The 26,149-nt window shown below is 32.0% G+C and overlaps 1 protein-coding gene across 1 annotated transcript in view; it reads right to left on the bottom strand.

The window, feature by feature from the left end:
- Window positions 1-24,045: 24,045 nt before the first annotated feature.
- The window catches only part of LOC130165502 (slit homolog 1 protein-like), a 63,263-nt gene continuing 61,159 nt past the window's right edge, over window positions 24,046-26,149 (bottom strand). The window contains exon 38 of the mRNA XM_056370830.1: window positions 24,046-25,766. Within this exon, the coding sequence (XP_056226805.1) occupies window positions 25,495-25,766 (272 nt within the window). The 3' untranslated portion in view covers window positions 24,046-25,494. The remainder of the gene's footprint in view (window positions 25,767-26,149) is intronic.

Raw genomic sequence — 26,149 nt, 5'->3', positions numbered from 1 at the left:
TTTGCCTTTTTATGCCTTACTATACTATGACGTTTTTATGACTTTTCATGCCTTACTATACTATGACGTTTTTATGACTTTTCATGCCTTACTATACTATGAGTTTTTATGCCTTACTATACTATGTCGTTTTTTTCACGTTTTATGCCTTAGTATACTATGATGTTTTTACGACTTTTTATGCCTTACTATACTATGACATATTTATGACTTATACTATGACATTTTTATGACTTTTCATGCCTTACTATACTATGACTTTTTTTTACTTTTTATGCCTTACTATACTATGTCATTTTTTGACTTTTCATGCCTTACTATATATGTCGTTTTTATGACTTTTTATGCCTTACTATACTATGACGTTTTTATGACTTTTTATGCCTTACTTTACTATGACGTTTTTATGACTTTTAATGCCTTACTATACAATGTCTTTTTATGCCTTACTATACAACAACGTTTTTATGACTTTTTATGCCTTACTATACTATGACTTTTTATGCCTTACTATACTATGTAGGTTTGATGACTTTTTATGCCTTGCTATACTATGATGTTTTTTTATGACTTTTTATGCCTTACTATACTATGACTTTTCATGCCTTACTATAGTATGTCGTTTTTGTGACTTATTATGCCTTACCATACTATGACGTTTTTTTGCACTTTTTGTGCCTTACTATACTATGACTTTTTATGCCTTTTTATGCCTTGCTATACTATGACTTTTAATGCCTTACTATACTTTGTCTTTTTTTTTTAGTTTTCATGTCTCACTATACTATGACTTTTTATGGTTACTATACTATGACGTTTCATGCCTTACTATACTATGACGTTTTTATGACTTTTTATGCCTTACTATACTATGAATTTTTATGCCTTACTATACTATGACTTTTTATGCCTTACTATACTATAATGTTTTTATGACTTTTTATGCCTCATTATACTATGAATTTTTATGCCTTACTATACTATGATATTTTGATGACTTTTCATGCCTTGCTATACTATAACTTTTTTATTACTTTTTATGCCTTACTATACTATGACGTTTTTATGACTTTTCATGCCTTACTATACTATGACATTATTATGACTTTTGATGCCTTACTATACTATGACTTTTTTTTACTTTTTATGCCTTACTATACTATGTCATTTTTTGACTTTTCATGCCTTACTATATATGTCGTTTTTATGACTTTTTATGCCTTACTATACTATGACGTTTTTATGACTTTTTATGCCTTACTATACTATGACGTTTTTATGACTTTTCATGCCTTACTATACTATGAGTTTTTATGCCTTACTATACTATGTCGTTTTTTCACTTTTTATGCCTTATTATACTATGATGTTTTTACGACTTTTTATGCCTTACTATACAATGTCTTTTTATGCCTTACTATACTACAACGTTTTTATGACTTTTTATGCCTTACTATACTATGACTTTTTTATGACTTTTTATGCCATACTATATTATGACGTTTTTATGCCTTACTATACTATGTAGGTTTGATGACTTTTTATGCCTTACTATACTATGATGTTTTTTTATGACTTTTTATGCCTTACTATACTATGACTATTTATGCCTTACTATAGTATGACGTTTTTATGCCTTACTATACTATGACGTTTTTATGACTTTTTATGCCTTACTATACTATGACGTTTTTATGCCTTACTATACTATGTCGTATTTATGACTTTTTATGCCTTACTATAATATGAATTTTTATGCCTTCCTATACTATGTCGTTTTTATGACTTTTTATGCCTTATTATACTATGATGTTTTTACGACTTTTTATGCCTTACTATACTATGTCTTTTTTTTTTAGTTTTTATGCCTTAGTATACTATGTCGTTTTTATGACTTCTTATGCCTTACTACACTATGACTTTTTATGCCTTACTATACTGTGACTTTTTATGCCTTACTATACTATGTCGTTTTTTTCACTTTTTATGCCTTACTTTACTATGACGTTTTTCTGACTTTTTATGCTTTACTATACTATGACGTTTTTATGCCTTACTATACTGTGTCATTTTTATGACTTTTTATGCCTTACTATACTATAATGTTTTTATGACTTCTTATGCCTTATTATACTATGAATTTTCATGCCTTACTATACTATGACATTTTTATGACTTTTCATGCCTTACTATACTATGACTTTTTTTTAACTTTTTATGCCTTACTCTACTATGTCATTTTTTTACTTTTCATGCCTTACTATACTATGACTTTTTATGCCTTACTAGACTATGTCGTTTTTATGACTTTTTATGCCTGACTATACCATGTCATTTTTATGCGTTTTTATGCCTTACTGTACTATGACGTTTTTATGACTTTTTTATGACTTTTCATGCCTTACTATACTATGACATTTTTATGACTTTTCATGCCTTACTATACTATGACTTTTTCTGCCTTACTATACTATGTCGTTTTTATGACTTTTTATGCCTGACTATACCATGTCATTTTTTTGCGTTTTTATGCCTTACTATACTATGACGTTTTTATGACTTTTCATGCCTTACTATACTATGACATTTTTATGACTTTTCATGCCTTAATATACTATGACTTTTTTTTACTTTTTATGCCTTACTATACTATGTATTTTTTTGACTTTTCATGCCTTACTATACTATGTCGTTTTTATGACTTTTTATGCCTGACTATACCATGTCATTTTTTTGCCTTTTTATGCCTTACTATACTATGACGTTTTTATGACTTTTCATGCCTTACTATACTATGACATTTTTATGACTTTTCATGCCTTACTATACTATGACTTTTTTTTACTTTTTATGCCTTACTATACTATGTCTTTCTTTTGCCTTTTTATGCCTTACTATACTATGACTTTTTATGCCTTACTATACTATGACTTTTTATGCCTTACTATACTATGTCGTTTTTATGACTTTTTATGCCTGACTATACCATGTCATTTTTTTGCGTTTTTATGCCTTACTATACTATGACGTTTTTATGACTTTTCATGCCTTACTATACTATGACATTTTTATGACTTTTCATGCCTTACTATACTATGACTTTTTTTTACTTTTTATGCCTTACTATACTATGTCATTTTTTGACTTTTCATGCCTTACTATACTATGACTTTTTATGCCTTACTATACTATGTCGTTTTTATGACTTTTTATGCCTGACTATACCATGTCATTTTTTTGCCTTTTTATGCCTTACTATACTATGACGTTTTTATGACTTTTCATGCCTTACTATACTGTGTCATTTTTATGACTTTTTATGCCTTACTATACTATAATGTTTTTATGACTTTTTATGCCTTACTATACTATGACTTTTCATGCTTACTATACTATGACATTTTTATGACTTTTCATGCCTTACTATAGTATGATCTTTTTTTTACTTTTTATGCCTTACTATACTATGTCTTTTTTTTTTTGTTTTTATGCCTTAGTATATATGTCGTTTTTATGACTTCTTATGCCTTACTACACTATGACTTTTTATGCCTTACTATACTGTGTCATTTTTATGACTTACTATACTATGTCGTTTTTTTCACTTTTTATGCCTTACTTTACTATGACGTTTTTCTGACTTTTTATGCTTACTATACTATGACGTTTTTATGCCTTACTATACTGTGTCATTTTTATGACTTTTTATGCCTTACTATACTATAATGTTTTTATGACTTCTTATGCCTTACTATACTATGAAGTTTTTATGCCTTACTATACTATGACATTTTTATGACTTTTCATGCCTTACTATACTATGATGTTTTTTTATGACTTTTTATGCCTTACTATACTATGTCATTTTTTTACTTTTCATGCCTTACTATACTATGACTTTTTATGCCTTACTACACTATGACTTTTTTATGACTTTTTATGCCTGACTATACCATGTCATTTTTTTTGCGTTTTTATGCCTTACTGTACTGTGACTTTTTATGCCTTACTATACTATGTCATTTTTTTGCCTTACTATACTATGACATTTTTATGACTTTTCATGCCTTACTATACTATGACTTTTTCTGCCTTACTATACTATGTCGTTTTTATGACTTTTTATGCCTGACTATACCATGTCATTTTTTTTGCGTTTTTATGCCTTACTATACTATGACGTTTTTATGACTTTTCATGCCTTACTATACTATGACATTTTTATGACTTTTCATGCCTTAATATACTATGACTTTTTTTTACTTTTTATGCCTTACTATACTATGTATTTTTTTGACTTTTCATGCCTTACTATACTATGTCGTTTTTATGACTTTTTATGCCTGACTATACCATGTCATTTTTTTGCCTTTTTATGCCTTACTATACTATGACGTTTTTATGACTTTTCATGCTTACTATACTATGACTTTTCATGCCTTACTATACTATGTCGTTTTTATGACTTTTTATGCCTGACTATACCATGTCATTTTTTTGCCTTTTTATGCCTTACTATACTATGACGTTTTTATGACTTTTCATGCCTTACTATACTATGACATTTTTATGACTTTTCATGCCTTACTATACTATACTATGACATTTTTATGACTTTTCATGCCTTACTATACTATGACTTTTTTTTACTTTTTATGCCTTACTATACTATGTCATTTTTTGACTTTTCATGCCTGACTATACTATGACTTTTTATGCCTTACTATACTATGACTTTTTATGCCTTACTATACTATGTCGTTTTTATGACTTTTTATGCCTGACTATACCATGTCATTTTTTTGCGTTTTTATGCCTTACTATACTATGACGTTTTTATGACTTTTCATGCCTTACTATACTATGACATTTTTATGACTTTTCATGCCTTACTATACTATGACTTTTTCTGCCTTACTATACTATGTCGTTTTTATGACTTTTTATGCCTGACTATACCATGTCATTTTTTTGCGTTTTTATGCCTTACTATACTATGACGTTTTTATGACTTTTCATGCCTTACTAACTATGACTTTTTTATGACTTTTCATGCCTTAATATACTATGACTTTTTTTTACTTTTTATGCCTTACTATAACTATGACTTTTTTTGCCTTTTTATGCCTTACTATTACTATGTCGTTTTTATGACTTTTTATGCTGACTATACCATGTCATTTTTTTGCCTTTTTATGCCTTACTATACTATGACGTTTTTATGACTTTTCATGCCTTACTATACTATGACATTTTTATGACTTTTCATGCCTTACTATACTATGACTTTTTTTTACTTTTTATGCCTTACTATTACTATGACATTTTTTTGACTTTTCATGCCTTACTATACTATGACTTTTTATGCCTTACTATACTATGTCGTTTTTATGACTTTTTATGCCTGACTATACCATGTCATTTTTTTGCCTTTTTATGCCTTACTATACTATGACGTTTTTATGACTTTTCATGCCTTACTATACTGTGTCATTTTTATGACTTTTTATGCCTTACTATACTATAATGTTTTTATGACTTTTTATGCCTTATTATACTATGACTTTTCATGCCTTACTATACCATGACATTTTTATGACTTTTCATGCCTTACTATACTATGACTTTTTTTTACTTTTTATGCCTTACTATACTATGTCATTTTTTTACTTTTCATGCCTTACTATACTATGACTTTTTATGCCTTACTATACTATGTCGTTTTTATGACTTTTTATGCCTGACTATACCATGTCATTTTTTTGCCTTTTTATGCCTTACTATACTATGACGTTTTTATGACTTTTCATGCCTTACTATACTATGACATTTTTATGACTTTTCATGCCTTACTATACTATGACTTTTTTTTACTTTTTATGCCTTACTATACTATGTCATTTTTTGACTTTTCATGCCTTACTATACTATGACTTTTTATGCCTTACTATACTATGTCGTTTTTATGACTTTTTATGCTGACTATACCATGTCATTTTTTTGCCTTTTTATGCCTTACTATACTATGACGTTTTTATGACTTTTTATGCCTTACTATACTATGACGTTTTTATGACTTTTCATGCCTTACTATACTATGAGTTTTTATGCCTTACTATACTATGTCGTTTTTTTCACTTTTTATGCCTTATTATACTATGATGTTTTTACGACATTTTATGCCTTACTATACAATGTCTTTTTATGCCTTACTATACTACAACGTTTTTATGACTTTTTATGCCTTACTATACTATGACTTTTTTATGACTTTTTATGCCTTACTATATTATGACGTTTTTATGCCTTACTATACTATGTAGGTTTGATGACTTTTTATGCCTTACTATACTATGATGTTTTTTTATGACTTTTTATGCCTTACTATACTATGACTATTTATGCCTTACTATACTATGTCGTTTTTATGACTTTTTATGCCTGACTATACCATGTCATTTTTTTGCGTTTTTATGCCTTACTATACTATGACGTTTTTATGACTTTTCATGCCTTACTATACTATGAGTTTTTATGCCTTACTATACTATGTCGTTTTTTTCACTTTTTATGCCTTACTATACTATGACATTTTTATGACTTATACTATGACATTTTTATGACTTTTCATGCCTTACTATACTATGTCATTTTTTGACTTTTCATGCCTTACTATACTATGACTTTTTATGCCTTACTATACTATGTCGTTTTTATGACTTTTTATGCCTGACTATACCATGTCATTTTTTGCCTTTTTATGCCTTACTATACTATGACTTTTTTTTACTTTTTATGCCTTACTATACCATGTCATTTTTTGACTTTTCATGCCTTACTATACTATGACTTTTTATGCCTTACTATACTATGACGTTTTTATGACTTTTTATGCCTGACTATACCATGTCATTTTTTTGCCTTTTTATGCCTTACTATACTATGACGTTTTTATGACTTTTTATGCCTTACTATACTATGACGTTTTTATGACTTTTCATGCCTTACTATACTATGAGTTTTTATGCCTTACTATTCTATGTCATTTTTTTCTCTTTTTATGCCTTATTATACTATGATGTTTTTACGAGTTTTTATGCCTTACTATACTATGACTTTTTTATGACTTTTTATGCCTTACTATATTATGACGTTTTTATGCCTTACTATACTATGTAGGTTTGATGACTTTTTATGCCTTACTATACTATGATGTTTTTTTACGACTTTTTATGTCTTACTATACTATGTCGTTTTTATTCCTTACTATACCATGTCGTTTTGATGCCTTTTTATGCCTTACTATACTATGACTTTTTATGCCTTACCATACTATGACGTTTTTATGACTTTTCATGCCTTACTAGACTATGACTTTTTATGCCTTACTATACTATGATATTTTAATGACTTTTTATGCCTTGCTATATTATGTTGTTTTTTTGACTTTTTATGCCTTACTATACTATGCCGTTTTTTTTTACTTTTTATACCTACTATACTATGTTGTTTTTTTGACTTTTTATGCCTTACTATAGTATGACGTTTTTCTGACGTTTTTATGCCTTACTATACTATGATGTTTTTATGACTTTTTATGCCTTACTATACTATGACATTTTATGCCTTACTATACTATGACGTTTTAATGACTTTTTATGCCTTACTATACTATGAAGTTTTTATGCCTTTTAATGCCTTACTATACTATGTAGTTTTTTTTACTTTTTATGCCTTACTATACTACAACGTTTTTCTGACTTTTTATGCCTTACTATACTATGACGTTTTTATGCCTTACTATACAATGTCGTTTTTATTACGTTTTATGCCTTACTATACTATGATGTTTTTGTTACTTTTTATGCCTTACTATTCTATGACATTTTATGACTTACTATACTATGACTTTTTTTGCCTTACTATAATATGAATCTTTATGGCTTACTATACCATGACGTTTTTATGACTTTTTATGCCTTACTATACTATGTCGTTTTTATGACTTTTCATGCCTTATGTCATGACCCAGCTCTAAGGCCGTGACACAGAAGGAGGGAAACACAGACCGAGATCAAAACAAGGATAAATTTATTTAACCAAAGACAAAATCAACACATGAGCAATGCAAAAAACGGTGGGATGTGAGCATCAGTAAATCTGTGGTGAGTGTACGTGAGTGGATGAGTGAAAGGCAATGTGTGTGTCTGTGTGAAAGTTTTGGATGCAGAAAAACGAAAGACAGCAACGCTGGGGAAATGAATGGGGTGAGAGAGAGGACTCTGGTTGAATGAAGCCGGGGCTTTATAGTTGTGGGCGGCGCCGGGCCCAGGTGCCTTCAACTGCAGGTTGGCAACTCCGCTCACAAATAACCTGTAGACAAATTGACAATCAGGATGAGAAAACAAAAACACAGCCTGAAAGCTGATGATGGAACAAGGGTCTGTCACACTTACTATACTATGAAGTTTTTATGACTTTTTATGCCTTACTATATTATGAGGTTTTTATGACTTTTAATGCATTACTATACCTTGACTTTTTATGCCTTACTATACTATGACTTTTTGTGCCTTACTATACTATGTCATTTTAATGACATTTTATGCCTTAATATACGATGACTTTTTATGCCTTACTATACTATGTCGTTTTTATGACTTTTTATGCCTTACTATACTATGACTTTTTATGCCTTAATATACTTTGATGTTTTTGTGACTTTTTAAGCATTACTATACAATGACGTTTTTATGACTTTTATGCCTTACTATACTATGAGGTTTTTATGACTTTTTATGCCTTACTATACCTTGACTTTTTATGCCTTACTATACTATGACTTTTTTTGCCTTACTATACTATGACGTTTTTATGACTTTTTATGCCTTACTATATTTTGTCGTTTTTTTTACTTTTTATGCCTTGCTATACTATGACGTTTTAATGACTTTTTATACCTTACTATACTATGTCTTTCTTTTGCCTTTTTATGCCTTACTATACTATGACGTTTTTATGACTTTTCATGCCTTACTATACTATGACATTTTTATGACTTTTCATGCCTTACTATACTATGACTTTTTTTTACTTTTTATGCCTTACTATACTATGTCATTTTTTGACTTTTCATGCCTTACTATACTATGATTTTTTATGCCTTACTATACTATGTCGTTTTTATGACTTTTTATACCTTACTATACTATGACATCTTTACGACTTTTTATGCCTGACTATACCATGTCATTTTTTTGCCTTTTTATGCCTTATTATACTATGATGTTTTTACGACTTTTTATGCCTTACTATACTATGAGGTTTTTATGACTTTTTATGCCTTACTATACCTTGACTTTTTATGCCTTACTATACTATGACTTTTTTTGCCTTACTATACTATGACGTTTTTATGACTTTTTATGCCTTACTATATTTTGTCGTTTTTTTTACTTTTTATGCCTTGCTATACTATGACGTTTTAATGACTTTTTATACCTTACTATACTATGTCTTTCTTTTGACTTTTTATGCCTTACTATATTTTGTCGTTTTTTTTACTTTTTATGCCTTGCTATACTATGACGTTTTAATGACTTTTTATACCTTACTATACTATGTCTTTCTTTTGCCTTTTTATGCCTTACTATACTATGACATTTTTATGACTTTTCATGCCTTACTATACTATGACATTTTTATGACTTTTCATGCCTTACTATACTATGACTTTTTTTTACTTTTTATGCCTTACTATACTATGTCATTTTTTGACTTTTCATGCCTTACTATACTATGACTTTTTATGCCTTACTATACTATGTCGTTTTTATGACTTTTTATGCCTTACTATACTATGACGTTTTTACGACTTTTTATGCCTGACTGTACCATGTCATTTTTTTGCCTTTTTATGCCTTATTATACTATGATGTTTTTACGACTTTTTATGCCTTACTATACTACAACATTTTTATGACTTTTTATGCCTTACTATACTATGACTTTTTTATGACTTTTTATGCCTTACTATATTATGACGTTTTTATGCCTTACTATACTATGTAGGTTTGATGACTTTTTATGCCTTACTATACTATGATGTTTTTTTATGACTTTTTATGGCTTACTATACAATGACATTTTTTTGACTTTTTATACCTTACTATACTGTCGTTTTTTAGACTTTTTATGCCTTACCATACTATGACGTTTTTATGCCTTACTATACTATGTCATATTTATGACTTTTTATGCCTTACTATACTATGAATTTTTATGCCTTCCTATACTATGTCGTTTTTATGACTTTTTATGCCTTATTATACTATGATGTTTTTACGACTTTTTATGCCTTACTATACTATATCTTTTTTTTTCAGTTTTTATGCCTTAGTATACTATGTCGTTTTTATGACTTCTTATGCCTTACTACACTATGACTTTTTATGCCTTACTGTACTGTGACTTTTTATGCCTTACTATACTATGTCGTTTTTTTCACTTTTTATGCCTTACTATACTGTGACTTTTTATGCCTTACTATACTATGACGTTTTTACGACTTTTTATGCCTTGATATACTATGACGTTTTTCTGACTTTTTATGCTTTACTATACTACAGCCTGTGTCATTTTTATGACTTTTTATGCCTTACTATACTATGTCGTTTTTATGACTTTTTATGCCTTATTATACTATGACTTTTTATGCCTTACTATACTATGACATTTTTATGACTTTTCATGCCTTACTATACTATGACTTTTTTTTACTTTTTATGCCTTACTATACTATGTCATTTTTTGACTTTTCATGCCTTACTATACTATGACTTTTTATGCCTTACTATACTATGACGTTTTTATGACTTTTTATGCCTGACTATACCATGTCATTTTTTTGCCTTTTTATGCCTTCCTATACTATGACGTTTTTATGACTTTTTATGCCTTACTATACTATGTCGTTTTTTTCACTTTTTATGCCTTATTATACTATGATGTTTTTACGACTTTTTATGCCTTACTATACAATGTCTTTTTATGCCTTACTATACTACAACGTTTTTATGACTTTTTATGCCTTACTATACAATGTCTTTTTTATGACTTTTTATGCCTTATTATACAATGATGTTTTTTTATGACTTTTTATGTCTTACTATACAATGACATTTTTTTGACTTTTTATACCTTACTATACTGTCATTTTTTAGACTTTTTATGCCTTACTATACTATGTCGTATTTATGACTTTTTATGCCTTACTATACTATGAATTTTTATGCCTTCCTATACTATTTCGTTTTTATGACTTTTTATGCCTTATTATACTATGATGTTTTTATGACTTTTTATGCCTTACTATACTATGTCTTTTTTTTGCCTTTTTATGCCTTACTATACTATGACGTTTTTATGACTTTTTATGCCTTACTATACTATGACGTTTTTATGACTTTTCATGCCTTACTATACTATGAGTTTTTATGCCTTACTATACTATGTCGTTTTTTTCACTTTTTATGCCTTATTATACTATGATGTTTTTACGACTTTTTATGCCTTACTATACAATGTCTTTTTATGCCTTACTATACTACAACGTTTTTATGACTTTTTATGCCTTACTATACTATGACTTTTTTATGACTTTTTATGCCTTACTATATTATGACGTTTTTATGCCTTACTATACTATGTAGGTTTGATGACTTTTTATGCCTTACTATACTATGATGTTTTTTTATGACTTTTTATGCCTTACTATACTATGACTATTTATGCCTTACTATACTATGTCGTTTTTATGACTTTTCATGCCTTACTATACTATGACTTTTTATGCCTTACTATACTATGTCGTTTTTTTCACTTTTTATGCCTTACTATACTATGACGTTTTTACGACTTTTTATGCCTTAATATAGTATGACGTTTTTCTGACTTTTTATGCCTTACTATACTATGACGTTTTTATGACTTACTATACTATGTCTTTTTTTTTACTTTTTATGCCTTACTATACTATGATTTTTTTTATGACTTTTTATGCCTTAATATACTATGACGTTTTTATGACTTTTTATGCCTTACTATACTATGACGTTTTTATGACTTACTATACTATGTCGTTTTTATGACTTTTTATGCCTTACTATACTATGACCTTTTTATGACTTTTCATGCCTTACTATACTATGTCATTTTTTGACTTTTCATGCCTTACTATACTATGACTTTTTATGCCTTACTATACTGTGTCGTTTTTTTCACTTTTTATGCCTTACTATACTATGACGTTTTTACGACTTTCTATGTCTTACTATACTATGTCGTTTTTATTCCTTACTATACCATGTCGTTTTGATGCCTTTTTATGCCTTACTATACTATGACTTTTTATGCCTTACTATACTATGTTGTTTTTATGACTTTTCATGCCTTACTTTACTATGACTTTTTAAGCCTTACTATACTATGACTTTTTATGCCTTACTATACTGTGTCGTTTTTATGACTTTTTATGCCTTACCATACTATGACGTTTTTATGACTTTTCATGCCTTACTATACTATGACTTTTTATGCCTTACTATACTATGTCGTTTATTTCACTTTTTATGCCTTACTATACTATGATGTTTTTATGACTTTTCATACCTTACTATACTATGACTTTTTATGCCTTACTATATTATGACTTTTTTTTTTACTTTTTATGCCTTACTATACTATGTAGTTTTTACAATTTTTCATGCCTTACTATACTATGTTGTTTTTATGACTTTTCATGCCTTACTTTACTATGACTTTTTAAGCCTTACTATACTATGACTTTTTATGCCTTACTATACTGTGTCGTTTTTATGACTTTTTATGCCTTATTATACTATGATGTTTTTATGACTTTTTATGCCTTACTATACTATGTCTTTTTTTTTTAGTTTTTATGCCTTAGTATACTATGTCGTTTTTATGACTTCTTATGCCTTACTATACTGTGACTTTTTATGCCTTACTATACTATGTCGTTTTTTTCACTTTTTATGCCTTACTATACTATGACGTTTTTACGACTTTTTATGCCTTAATATAGTATGACGTTTTTCTGACTTTTTATGCCTTACTATACTATGACGTTTTTATGACTTACTATACTATGTCTTTTTTTTTACTTTTTATGCCTTACTATACTGTGTCTTTTTTATGACTTTTTATGCCTTAATATACTATGACGTTTTTACGACTTTTTATGCTTACTATACTATGTCGTTTTTATGACTTACTATACTATGTCGTTTTTATGACTTTTTATGCCTTACTATATTATGACTTTTTATGACTTTTCATGCCTTACTATACTATGTCATTTTTTGACTTTTCATGCCTTACTATACTATGACTTTTTATGCCTTACTATACTGTGTCGTTTTTTTCACTTTTTATGCCTTACTATACAATGACTTTTTATGACTTTTTATGACTTACTATACTATGTCGTTTTTATTCCTTACTATACCATGTCGTTTTGATGCCTTTTTATGCCTTACTATACTATGACTTTTTATGCCTTACTATACTATGTTGTTTTTATGACTTTTCATGCCTTACTTTACTATGACTTTTTATGCCTTACTATACTATGACTTTTTATGCCTTACTATACTGTGTCGTTTTTATGACTTTTTTGCCTTACTATACTATGACGTTTTTATGACTTTTCATGCCTTACTTTACTATGACTTTTTATGCCTTACTATACTATGTCGTTTATTTCACTTTTTATGCCTACTATACTATGATGTTTTTATGACTTTTCATACCTTACTATACTATGATTTTTTATGCCTTACTATATTATGACTTTTTTTTTACTTTTTATGCCTTACTATACTATGTAGTTTTTACAATTTTTTATGCCTTACTATACTATGATGTTTTTATGACTTTTCATACCTTACTATACTATGACTTTTTATGCCTTACTATATTATGTCATTTTTTTGACTTTTTATGCCTTACTATACTATGATGTTTTTGTGACGTTTTAAGCCTTACTATACTATGACGTTTTTATGACTTTTTATGCCTTACTATACTATGATGTTTCTATGACTTTTTATGCCTTACTATAATATGTTATTTTTATGACTTTTCATGCCTTACTATATTATGATGTTTCTATGACTTTTTATGCCTTACTATACTATGTTGTTTTTTTGACTTTATATGCCTTACTATACTATGATGTTTTTATGACTTTTTATGCCTTACCATAGTATTACTTTTTATGCCCTACTATACTATTTCTTTTTTATGACTTTTCATGCATTACTATACTATGACGTTTTTATGACTTTTTATACCTTACTATACCTTGACTTTTTATGACTTTTTACACCTTACTATACTATGATTTTTTATCCCTTACTATACTATGATGTTTTTATGACTTTTTATGCCTTACCATAGTATTACTTTTTATGCCCTACTATACTATTTCTTTTTTATGACTTTTCATGCATTACTATACTATGACGTTTTTATGACTTTTTATACCTTACTATACCTTGACTTTTTATGACTTTTTACACCTTACTATACTATGACTTTTTATGCCTTACTATACTATGACATTTTTATGACTTACTATACCTTGACCTTTTATGACTTTTTAACGCCTTACTATACTATGTCGTTTTTTTTTTGTTTTTATGCCTTACTATAATATGATGTTTTTATGACTTTTTATGCCTTACTACACCATGACTTTTTTGCCTTGCTATACTATGATGTTTTTATGACTTTTTACACCTTACTATACTATGACTTTTTATGCCTTACTATACCTTGACTTTTTATGACTTTTTACGCCTTAATATATTATGTCGTTTTTTTTACTTTTTATGCCTTACTATAATATGTCGTTTTTATGACTTTTTATGCCTTACTACAGTATGACTTTTTATGCCTTACTATACTATGAAGTTTTTATGACTTTTTTTACTCAGTATATGTCATTTTCATGCCTTATTATACTGTGTTGTTTTTATGCCTTACTATACTATGACTTTTTTGACTTTTTATGCCTTATTTTAACATGTCTTATTTATGCCTTTCTATCGTTAATGTTTTTGTGACTTTTTATGCCTTATTATATAATGTCATTTTTCATGACTTACTATACTATGACTTTTGTATGACTTTTTATGCTTCACTATATTATTATTTTTTTATGACTTTTTATGCCTTACTATACTATGTAGTTTTTACAATTTTTCATGCCTTACTATACTATGTTGTTTTTATGACTTTTCATGCCTTACTTTACTATGACTTTTTAAGCCTTACTATACTATGACTTTTTATGCCTTACTATACTGTGTCGTTTTTTTGACTTTTTATGCCTTACTATACTATGATGTTTTTGTGACGTTTTAAGCCTTACTATACTATGACGTTTTTATGACTTTTTATGCCTTACTATACTATGATGTTTCTATGACTTTTTATGCCTTACTATAATATGTTATTTTTATGACTTTTCATGCCTTACTATATTATGATGTTTCTATGACTTTTTATGCCTTACTATACTATGTTGTTTTTTTGACTTTATATGCCTTACTATACTATGATGTTTTTATGACTTTTTATGCCTTACCATAGTATTACTTTTTATGCCCTACTATACTATTTCTTTTTTATGACTTTTCATGCATTACTATACTATGACGTTTTTATGACTTTTTATACCTTACTATACCTTGACTTTTTATGACTTTTTACACCTTACTATACTATGATTTTTTATCCCTTACTATACTATGACGTTTTTATGACTTACCATACTATGTCGTTTTTTTTACTTTTTATGCCTTACTATACTATGACTTTTTATGCCTTACTATACTATGACATTTTTATGACTTACTATACCTTGACCTTTTATGACTTTTTACGCCTTACTATACTATGTCGTTTTTTTTTTTGTTTTTATGCCTTACTATAATATGATGTTTTTATGACTTTTTATGCCTTACTACACCATGACTTTTTTGCCTTGCTATACTATGATGTTTTTATGACTTTTTAATCCTTACCATAGTATTACTTTTTATGCCCTACTATACTATTTCTTTTTTATGACTTTTCATGCATTACTATACTATGACGTTTTTATGACTTTTTATACCTTACTATACCTTGACTTTTTATGACTTTTTACACCTTACTATACTATGATTTTTTATCCCTTACTATACTATGACGTTTTTATGACGTTTTTATGACTTACCATACTATGTCGTTTTTTTGACTTTTTATGCCTTACTATACTATGACTTTTTATGCCTTACTATACTATGACATTTTTATGACTTACTATACCTTGACCTTTTATGACTTTTTACGCCTTACTATACTATGTCGTTTTTTTTTTGTTTTTATGCCTTACTATAATATGATGTTTTTATGACTTTTTATGCCTTACTACACCATGACTTTTTTGCCTTGCTATACTATGATGTTTTTATGACTTTTTAATCCTTACTAAACAATGACTTTTCATGCCTTACTATACCTTGACTTTTTATGACTTTTTACGCCTTAATATATTATGTCGTTTTTTTTACTTTTTATGCCTTACTATAATATGATGTTTTTATGACTTTTTACGCCTTACTATACTATGTCGTTTTTATGACTTTTTATGCCTTGCTATACTATGATGTTTTCATGAATTTTAAACCTTACTATACTATGTCGTTTTTATGACTTTTTATGCCTTGCTATACTATGATGTTTTCATGAATTTTAAACCTTACTATACTATGTAATTTTTATGACTTTTTATACCTTACTATAATATGTCTTTTTATGCATTACTATACTATGACGTTTCATGCCTTATTATAATATGTAATTTTTATGACTTTTTATACCTTACTAAACTATGACTTTTTATGCCTTACTATAATATGATGTTTTTATGACTTTTCATGCCTTACTATACTATGTTGTTTTCATGACATTTTATGCCTTACTAAACTATGACTTTTTATGCCTTACTATACCTTGACTTTTTATAACTTTTTACGCCTTACTATAGTATGATTTTTTATCCCTTACTATACTATGACGTTTTTATGACGTTTTTATGACTTACCATACTATGTCGTTTTTTTGACTTTTTATGCCTTACTATACTATGACTTTTTATGCCTTACTATACTATGTCGTTTTTTTTTCTTTTTATGCCTTACTATAATAAGATGTTTTTATGACTTTTTATGCCTTACTACACCATGACTTTTTTTGCCTTACTATACCTTGACTTTTAACACTTTTTACGCCTTACTATACTATGTCGTTTTTTTTACTTTTTATGCCTTACTATACAATGACTTTTTATGCCTTACTATACCTTGACTTTTAACACTTTTTACGCCTTACTATACTGTCGTTTTTTTGACTTTTTATGCCTTACTACAGTATAACTTTCTATGCCTTACTATACTATGAAGTTTTTATGACTTTTTTTACTCAGTATATGTCATTTTCATGCCTTATTATACTGTGTTGTTTTTATGCCTTACTATACTATGACTTTTTTGACTTTTTATGCCTTATTTTAACATGTCCTATTTATGCCTTTCTATCGTTGACGTTTTTATGTCTTACTACATTATGACTTTTTATGCCTTATTATACTATGAAGTTTTTATGAATTTTTTTACTCAGTATATGTCATTTTCATGCCTTATTATATAATGTCGTTTTTCATGACTTACTATACTATGACTTTTGTATGACTTTTTATGCTTCACTATACTATTATTTTTTTATGACTTTTTATGCATTACTATACTATGACGTTTTTATCACTTTTTAATCCTTACTATACTATGACGTTTTCATGAATTTTTAATCCTTAATATACTATGACTTTTTATGCCTAACTATATCTTGACTTTTTATGACTTTTTACGCCTTACTATACTATTTCGTTTTTTTGACTTTTTATGCCTTACTATACTATGTCGTTTTTATGACTTTTTATGCCTTACTACAGTATGACTTTTTATGCCTTACTATACTATGAAGTTTTTATGACTTTTTTTACTCAGTATATGTCATTTTCATGCCTTATTATACTGTGTTGTTTTTATGCCTTACTATACTATGACTTTTTTGACTTTTTATGCCTTATTTTAACATGTCTTATTTATGCCTTTCTATCGTTGATGTTTTTATGACTTTTTATGCCATATTATATAATGTCGTTTTTCATGTCTTACTATACTATGACTTTTATATGACTTTTTATGCTTCACTATATTATTATTTTTTTATGACTTTTTATGCCTTACTATACTATGTAGTTTTTTGACATTTCATGCCTCACTATTTTGTTTTATGACTTATTATACTATGAAGTTCAATGCCTTATTATACTATGATGGTTTTGACATTTTAAAGCCGCACTATAGTATGAAAGTATTTTGAGATTTGACATTTTTTAGAAGTTTCATGCTTTACTATACTATGACATTATTATGAATTTTCTATACATTTCTCTACTATGATGTTTTTATGACTTTCTATACTCACAATAGTGAGATCTAGATGTCACCTTTCATTATGTCACAATAATTTAAACAGAAAATAACAAACATATGAAACATTCATCACATGCTTCTATCACAAACCAGCTTCATTCTGCCGCGTTCATGAACATCTTTGCCTCTGTCCAGCCTCCACAACTTCAGCTCCCCTACAATGTGACCATGAGTCACAAAAAATCAAGACAACATTCTCACTGCAACTTAATGTGACAGTTAAAGGAGAGCAAATGTTCCACAAGGTCAAACTTGATTGAAAATGATTGAAACACCGTTCTATAGGGGACTGATGGCAACCTTTTTTTTTAATTTCTCTTTCTCTCTTTTCTTTTCCTCCAACAGGAACTCCTCCCAGGTCACCTTGATAGTTTCGACTTCTTTTGGCAATTGCCTGAAATATTCAGTTTGCCTCGGGCGGTCTCCAACCCCTTCCCCCATGTCTCTTTTTCTCTGTCACTCATCCCCCAACCTCCTTTCCTAAACTTAATCTCTGCTCCTTCCTTCTTTCCTTCTTTTCATCTCATGTTTTTTCATATTTTTGTGGACCTTCATCCCAAACTCCACCTCCTTCCTCTTCTTCCACACCTCTCTCTTTCTTTTCTCTCCTGTCTTGCTGCTCATTGTATCCAAGAGATCGAGTAGCCGCAGGGTGTTTGTGTGTGTGTGTGTGTGTGTGTGTGTGTGTGTGTGTGTGTGTGTGTGTGTGTGTGTGTGTTTCAGGCCGCCGCTCAGGAGGTTATACAGTGGATCCAATGAGCACCTGGAGACCACTAACCATGATCATATCAATAAAAGGACATCTGCTCTACGGCAAAAAAGGCCTGCGTGAAAGGAGAGGAGGAAAAGGAGAGTGTGTGTGAATGGGGGAGGAAAAAGAGGAGGAGGTGAGTGAACAAAGAGGAGAGAGGACGACAGAGGAGGAAAAAGATGAACAAAGGAGAGCAGGAGTAAATTGAGAGAAAGGTGATGGAGAGGAAATTAAAGGAGAGGAGGAGAGAGAAAAAGGGAGAGGGCAGAAAGAGGAGAGGAAATGAAGGAATAAAATAAAAGAGAGAAGGAGGGAGAGTAACTGAAGAAAAATAATAAAGAAAAGAGGAGGATCGAAAAAGAAATGAAGAGTCGAAATAAAAGACAACAAGTTCAATCACAGGAAAGTGAATGAGAGAAAAATAGATGGGAGACAGAAAAGAAAAGCGGCTTGAAAGAAGAGGAGGAGAGGAAATAAGAGAAGATAGGAGCTAAAGGGCAAAGACAGCAGAGAGGAGGAAGAAGAGGAGAAGGACAGAGAAGAGGAGAGAAGGAGAGGAAACAAAATGAGAGAAGACATCAGAGAAGAGCTGAGGAAACAAGAGGAGAGGAGACAAGGAGAGGGGAGACAAGGTGAGGAGAAGAGACAAGGAGAGGAAAGAAAAAAAGAGGAGATAAGGAGAGGAACCAGCTGTGGTGAAAACCTTGTCAGACTGGTGGATGTGTGTGTTGTGTTCAGGTGTCCATCTCCTGCAGGTGTGTTAAACCTACTGCCCCCTGCTGCTGTCAGACGGCATCAATGTACAGTGTATTATCACCTCAGCCAACAGCAGCTAGCAACAGTCAGCTGTCAATCATCTCCTCAGGGATTCTCAGACCTGGCACTTGAACACCACACGGGGTAAAAAAAAAAAAAAGAAGAAAAAGAAAGAAAAGTAATGATAAAGTTTTACTTTCAAAACTTAAAAAGAAAAAAAATTCAGTAAGTTTAAATACAGACTTTAAGTGAGCGTGGAAGTTCAGTGTTGACACAGTTTGAAAAAGTAAAATCTTAAAGCCAATTCATCAAACATTCATGACCAAATGAGCAACAAAGACAAAGTTAATTATCATTTACTGTGAAACGAACCTCAGTTCTTCCGACTTGTTTTTGATTTTGGTTCAGCAGCAGAAAGCTCTGGGGATGTTGACTTTCTGTTTTGCTGAAATTCATCAGTGTCCATGTGAAAACATGAAAACTGCTGATGGGGTCATGAAAGGTTTGGGACTCGACCATCGCTGAAGCGAGTCGCAGCTGCCAGAGGTTTGGAGTTACTCTCCAAAAGAAAACATAATATGAGACTTACTCAATAAATAAAACTAAATTAAAGTAAAAACTTTCCTCAAGGTTGGATTTTTTGTTAGTTTTGCTCTTGTGTTTGTTTGTGAGGAATCACATTAAGACAAAGATGCACTAAAGATGTTTCCTTTGTTTTCAGACTTGTTATTTTAGACTTTGCACTTTTAGACAGAGACAGACTGATGTTTGAGTTTTACCCTCTTTTATTTTATTGCATGTCTGTGTATAGATTGAGAAGAACTTTGGTCACCTTGTTTTGCTGTCTAACCAGTGAACACATCTCTGTTTAGGTATAATAAATGTGTGTGTGTTTTACTGGCTGGTTGTCGGTGTGTGTCAGATATACCTCTGTTTGATTCTCTTCTTTTCCTGATTTAATGAACCAATTTCCCTCATAGATTCAACACATTTCCTCTTTGCTTCTAAGTTTGCCAAAAATAAATTCTTCTCTCACAGAGAAACAGTCATATTTTCTACACATGCTGGCGGATGATGAATTTCTTTTATTTTTTTTGCCAAATCAGATGCTCTGTTTATATTTATCCAGTTGGGAGTCAAACACCTCCGTTATTCTGTATATGATCAATCACAGCTGACAATCAGCCTGCCATCTTTTCATAGCAGTGTGTGTGTGTGTGTGTGTGTGTGGGTTCAGTCCTTTGTGTGCAGCATATCGTCAGTGTGAGGAGATGTTGGAGGCTTTATTGGAATTGGGGGTTGGGAAGGTGCCGTGATTTTATCCTTTAAAGACACAGAGAGACGGAGAGAGAGGAGAGAGAGGAGAGAGAGGAGAGGAGAGAGGGGGGAAGGGGTAAAGATGGCGGTGAAGAAAGGTTGAGGGGGTGGTGGGAGGCCGGCTGGATGGGTTGAAGAGGTGGAGGTGGTGGGGTAGAGGAGCTTTCACTGGAGAGCAGACTGGGGTGTGTGTGTGTGTGTGTGTTGGGGGAGGTGGGGCTCAGTGGAAGCCGATGGGGGTATATATTATGTTTTATGGTTGCGAGGGGACGCATAAATCACTGTTTCATTAAACGGCTTCAGTCTCTGAGCGCTGCCCCCTCTCCCAGCAGAAAATCCCTCTTTCTCTCTTTCTTCTCCCTCCCTCCATCCTTCCTTACTTTGTCCTCCAACCATTCTCTGCTCCCACTTAAAAGTGGCCTCCCATCCTCCTCCATCACTCCATCCATCGCTCCTCCACCATCCACACTGTCTCTCTCCCTCTCTCTCTCCGCGAGCTGCCATCGCCCATCGACTCAGCCTGGACACTAGACAGCTGTGACACAATGAGGTCAAAGGTCAGAGCAACAAACAACAAGAAAACCACAGCCAGTGTCAAGGTTGAAGGGAAAGAGAGACGAAAAACAATGAAGGAGAAACAGCTCTTTATTTAAATAAATAGGAAAAAGAAGCACTACTTGTCGTCTCCACTCAGGTGAGACGCCACGAACCGAAACACTATCTGATATCTTTCTTTTTTTCTTTTCTTTTTTTTTTTTTTGGTAAAAGTCCCATGAATGGTGCACGGCTGCTCTGGAAACTTTTCTTTTTGTTTGTTTGTTTTTTTGGCAACTGAAAACAAAGATTTCTCTACAGTCTACAGATGATACAGAGACAACATCATCTTCAACATATAAAAATACTATGACAAAATCCAACGCATTATAAGCTTATAATATATATTACAATCTGTTAGGCTGTTACTGTGTGTAGATGTATTGCAGTTATTATAATAATAATAATAATAATAATAATAAAAGCTACATATTAATTCTGATTCATGACAAAATTCGGCCTTCATGAAAAAAAATGCTAAAAAAACAAAACAAAAACAAATAAAAACATGTTAAAACTTAATATTACACACTTTTTTATTTTAGTTTCACATCCATATAAATTACATGTCATCATATATAAAAGCTACATTTTCTGTGTGGCATTTGTACGATGCGTTCACTGGCTCTTCTGACAAATGGGAGAGGAAGCGTTTGATCGGGACAAACACACTGCATCATCATGTAATGAAGCTCATTATTAAGGACGGCGTCTTGTTGTTGGAGGAGTCTTATGCTGACAAACAAACAAACAAACAAACAAACAGACAAACAGACACACACACACACGTTTTTGTACTTCCATACTTGTGAGGACCCTCATATACACAGTGTGTATGTTTTAATACTATTGTCAATACAATTCCTGTGTTTCAGTGCTGATTCTGATGATGCTTTTTAAAAACATACGTTATATATTGATCAATATAAACGTTCTTTTTTTAACTTAACATGGTTTTTCATGTTTTAGCTCAATTATTAAAAATGTTTAAATCCCGACTAACCATTATATAAACCACTGGTCCAGACATCCACTGGTTTCCATTCATTTCTGTGCAACATAAAAATTCACGTTTACATTCATTTTTAACCAATTGTTGTGAAGTAATTAGAGATATTTCATAATCAAATAACCATTTCAGTATTTTGTTAGCATACATGTCAACATGTTGCTGATTTCAGCTTCTCTGATGAGAGAATTTGATGATTTTCTTTGTGACATATGACAAACTGATCGGTTTTGGACTGATGAGTGAACAAAAGACATTTGGAGACATCGTCTGGACTGTGGGATGTTACAACGGGTGTTTTCTACTATTTTCTGACATTTTATAGGCAATTAGTCAACCACACGAATGGTGCTAGGCTTTTCAAATCAATCTCAAACTGTATCAACACAAAATCTGACAAAAATAAAGCCAAACGTGATGTTCATTGATTATACAACTCAACAAGTTTGAGTTGCAGCCTACAGAAACCACTTGATGCCTGAGGGTGCGAGAAAAATACATGTTCAACAACCATAACTCAAACTTATATTATACTATTATATTACTAATAATATTGTGTATTTGGAAATGGTGAGAAAAACAGTTTGATTTGATCAGGTGTAGTCCTGTAAACAGAAGCCGCTGTTCTGGAACTTTCCCTAAATGAAACGGTGTAAAACTGGAAACATGATGAAATGATGTGATACGATTTAAACCAGGAAGTATCTGTGAAATACGTCCAGACATTTGATGCTTTAAAATCCTTGACACTCTGCGCTACAAACTGAAAACGTATTTAGTCTTAATCCTCAGTCCGAACCTGAACCTGACTCCCTACACCAAGTCTGGACTGGACAAAATGACCCCAAAATGACCCCCCCCCCCACCTCTCAAGGTTTATTAAAAACAGTCCTCACAAAGATAGAAGAACAAGAACAAACACAAACACACACACACTCCCGCCCCCCATCCCCCCACCCACCCACCACCAGTCTAAACTGGGAGGAAGGGCGTCTGCTGAGCGGCGATGGGAACGTGCCTCGACCCCTCTGCTGTCCCCCGTGAACTCCGTCACCTTTGACCTTTCGGCTGTGTTCGCGTCGTGTCAGAGGAAGCGGAACAAGACGACTGCTCCCTTCCAACGTCCGTTTCTATTTATGAGAACCAAATGAAGCATTGGCGAAGCTCCTCCAACAGTAGGTGGTGCTGATCGTTAGTATCAATACATCTGACTATTTTAATGTCGCCGACGTTAATGGACTCAAGCGGAAGACAAGCTCGTCTACAGTTAATCATTCTTGTAACCGCCACTGACGGGCTTTTTAACTTAACAGGTTATTTATGATAAATCTGATTCTTCCTGCCCACGTGGTGCAGAAAGGACAGAAACCTTTATTTAATTTGCCAACCAAACAAAATACAAAATGTACCGATTTAACAAAAATGACGCTACTGAGTCCTTTCAATCGGTTCTGGTGACGTCCGAGGTTCAAATCATGTATGTTTTAATTTAAATTCTGCCCTAAACTCATTGACCTTGGTTTATTTTACGATTTGAAGATTTCTGCTGTGATCATAAACGATCCTGATGTTGTGATCAGAGATTTAAAAAAAAAGAAAATTGTGCTCCTAGTTACAGCCTGTGTTCATATTTCTGTAGCTTGGGTTGTCACTGATATTATCTAAAGCTCCCAGATGCTTTGAGGAGAAAAAAATAATGCTTTTTGTTGTAAGCACAATGTTTGGACGTCAGACTGTCACAGCTGTTCGTTAGAAAAACCTCCAATCAGCACGTTACTCTGTGTCCACAACACATGCTCCGCCTCAGACTTGTTTAAATGTGCATACCTGACACCTGAACTACTGGTGCTTACACCCTCATCGGTGCGGCACAAACATGAGAAGCCTATTAGAGAGACAGCAGCCGTGTCTGCAGGAGACTGTTCAGAAAACACCTGCACATGAAGTCTGACAGGTGAGATCTTTACATACGAGTGATTCTTAATGTCAAGTCTGACTGTGAAGCCTTTTAATTCATAAGTGACTCAGATTAGTACCTTTGTTTCCTACGACGAGTCGCCGCTGGCCGCGAGGGAACGGGGAGCAGCCACACATCAGAAACACATACGAGAAGGCATACGGAGGCTTTTCAACACACGAGTATTAATAATGAGCTGGAGTTAGGTAGTTAGTGCGGCAGGCTGCCCTGCGGCAGGTGAAGAAGAGGAAGATGACGATGAGGTTGACTCGTTGATTTCATGTCTCAGGAGGGAAGAACTGTCTTATGTTACAAAACTGCGTCTGTGCGCAAAAACACACAAAACAAACACCAGAAAAATGTCTGTTCATCAGTGATAGAATCCCTACAGTGTGTGTACCTCTTTAGCTTGGTGTGTGTGTTGTGTTTGGATGCGTGTGGGTCTGCATGTGTGTATGTGCGCACCCTCACACCCACAGTACTACACACACTCCTTGCAGCCACATTCCACAGGCTTCTCCACGTCCTGCGTAAACGAGGTCCCGTCGTCGCATTCGAAGGTGAGCCGCCGGCGTCGGACCCTCAGGGGAGAGCAGCAGGGGGCGGCGGCAGTGGCGGTGATGCCGGGCTCGGTTCCTTCCTGGCACCGGCCCCGACACTCCACCCAGGAGAAAGGTTTGGACGTCTGGCAGAGGACGGTGCCGCGCTGCAGCCGGTGGTAATCTCTCACTGGATCTCCTCTGCACGGGGACTCTGTGGGCGGAGACACACAGGGAAGGTTAAAGGTCCCCTCCAGTGTAAAGGTCTGCGTCCATGTGTAGTGTGATTATAGATCAGGTCTAGCTTCTATATTAATACTGTGAAAGTATCAAAGCCTCAGTCCACAGAGAAATGCACACAGCCTGTATTCAGAAACTGAGCCTTAAAACCAGCCGTCAGGACTTCTGGAACTTTGTGATGTCACAACAAAGCAGTCACCAAGCCCCGCCCACCTGGACCCACCATCCAAACCTTGCAGGATTTGGTTTCTCTGAGTGTTTTACCTGAAATCTGCTATATTTTTATTGGATCACTCAGAAAACAGTCATCCAATCAGAAGAGAGGCTCAGAGCTCAGATGTAAAATTACACTGAGAT

This window comes from Seriola aureovittata, chromosome 3 (genome assembly GCF_021018895.1).
Source record: "Seriola aureovittata isolate HTS-2021-v1 ecotype China chromosome 3, ASM2101889v1, whole genome shotgun sequence".
NCBI classification, from domain to species: Eukaryota; Metazoa; Chordata; class Actinopteri; order Carangiformes; family Carangidae; genus Seriola; species Seriola aureovittata.
Note: the sequence above shows the minus strand (reverse complement) of the source record. Positions and strands in the feature narration are given on the sequence as shown.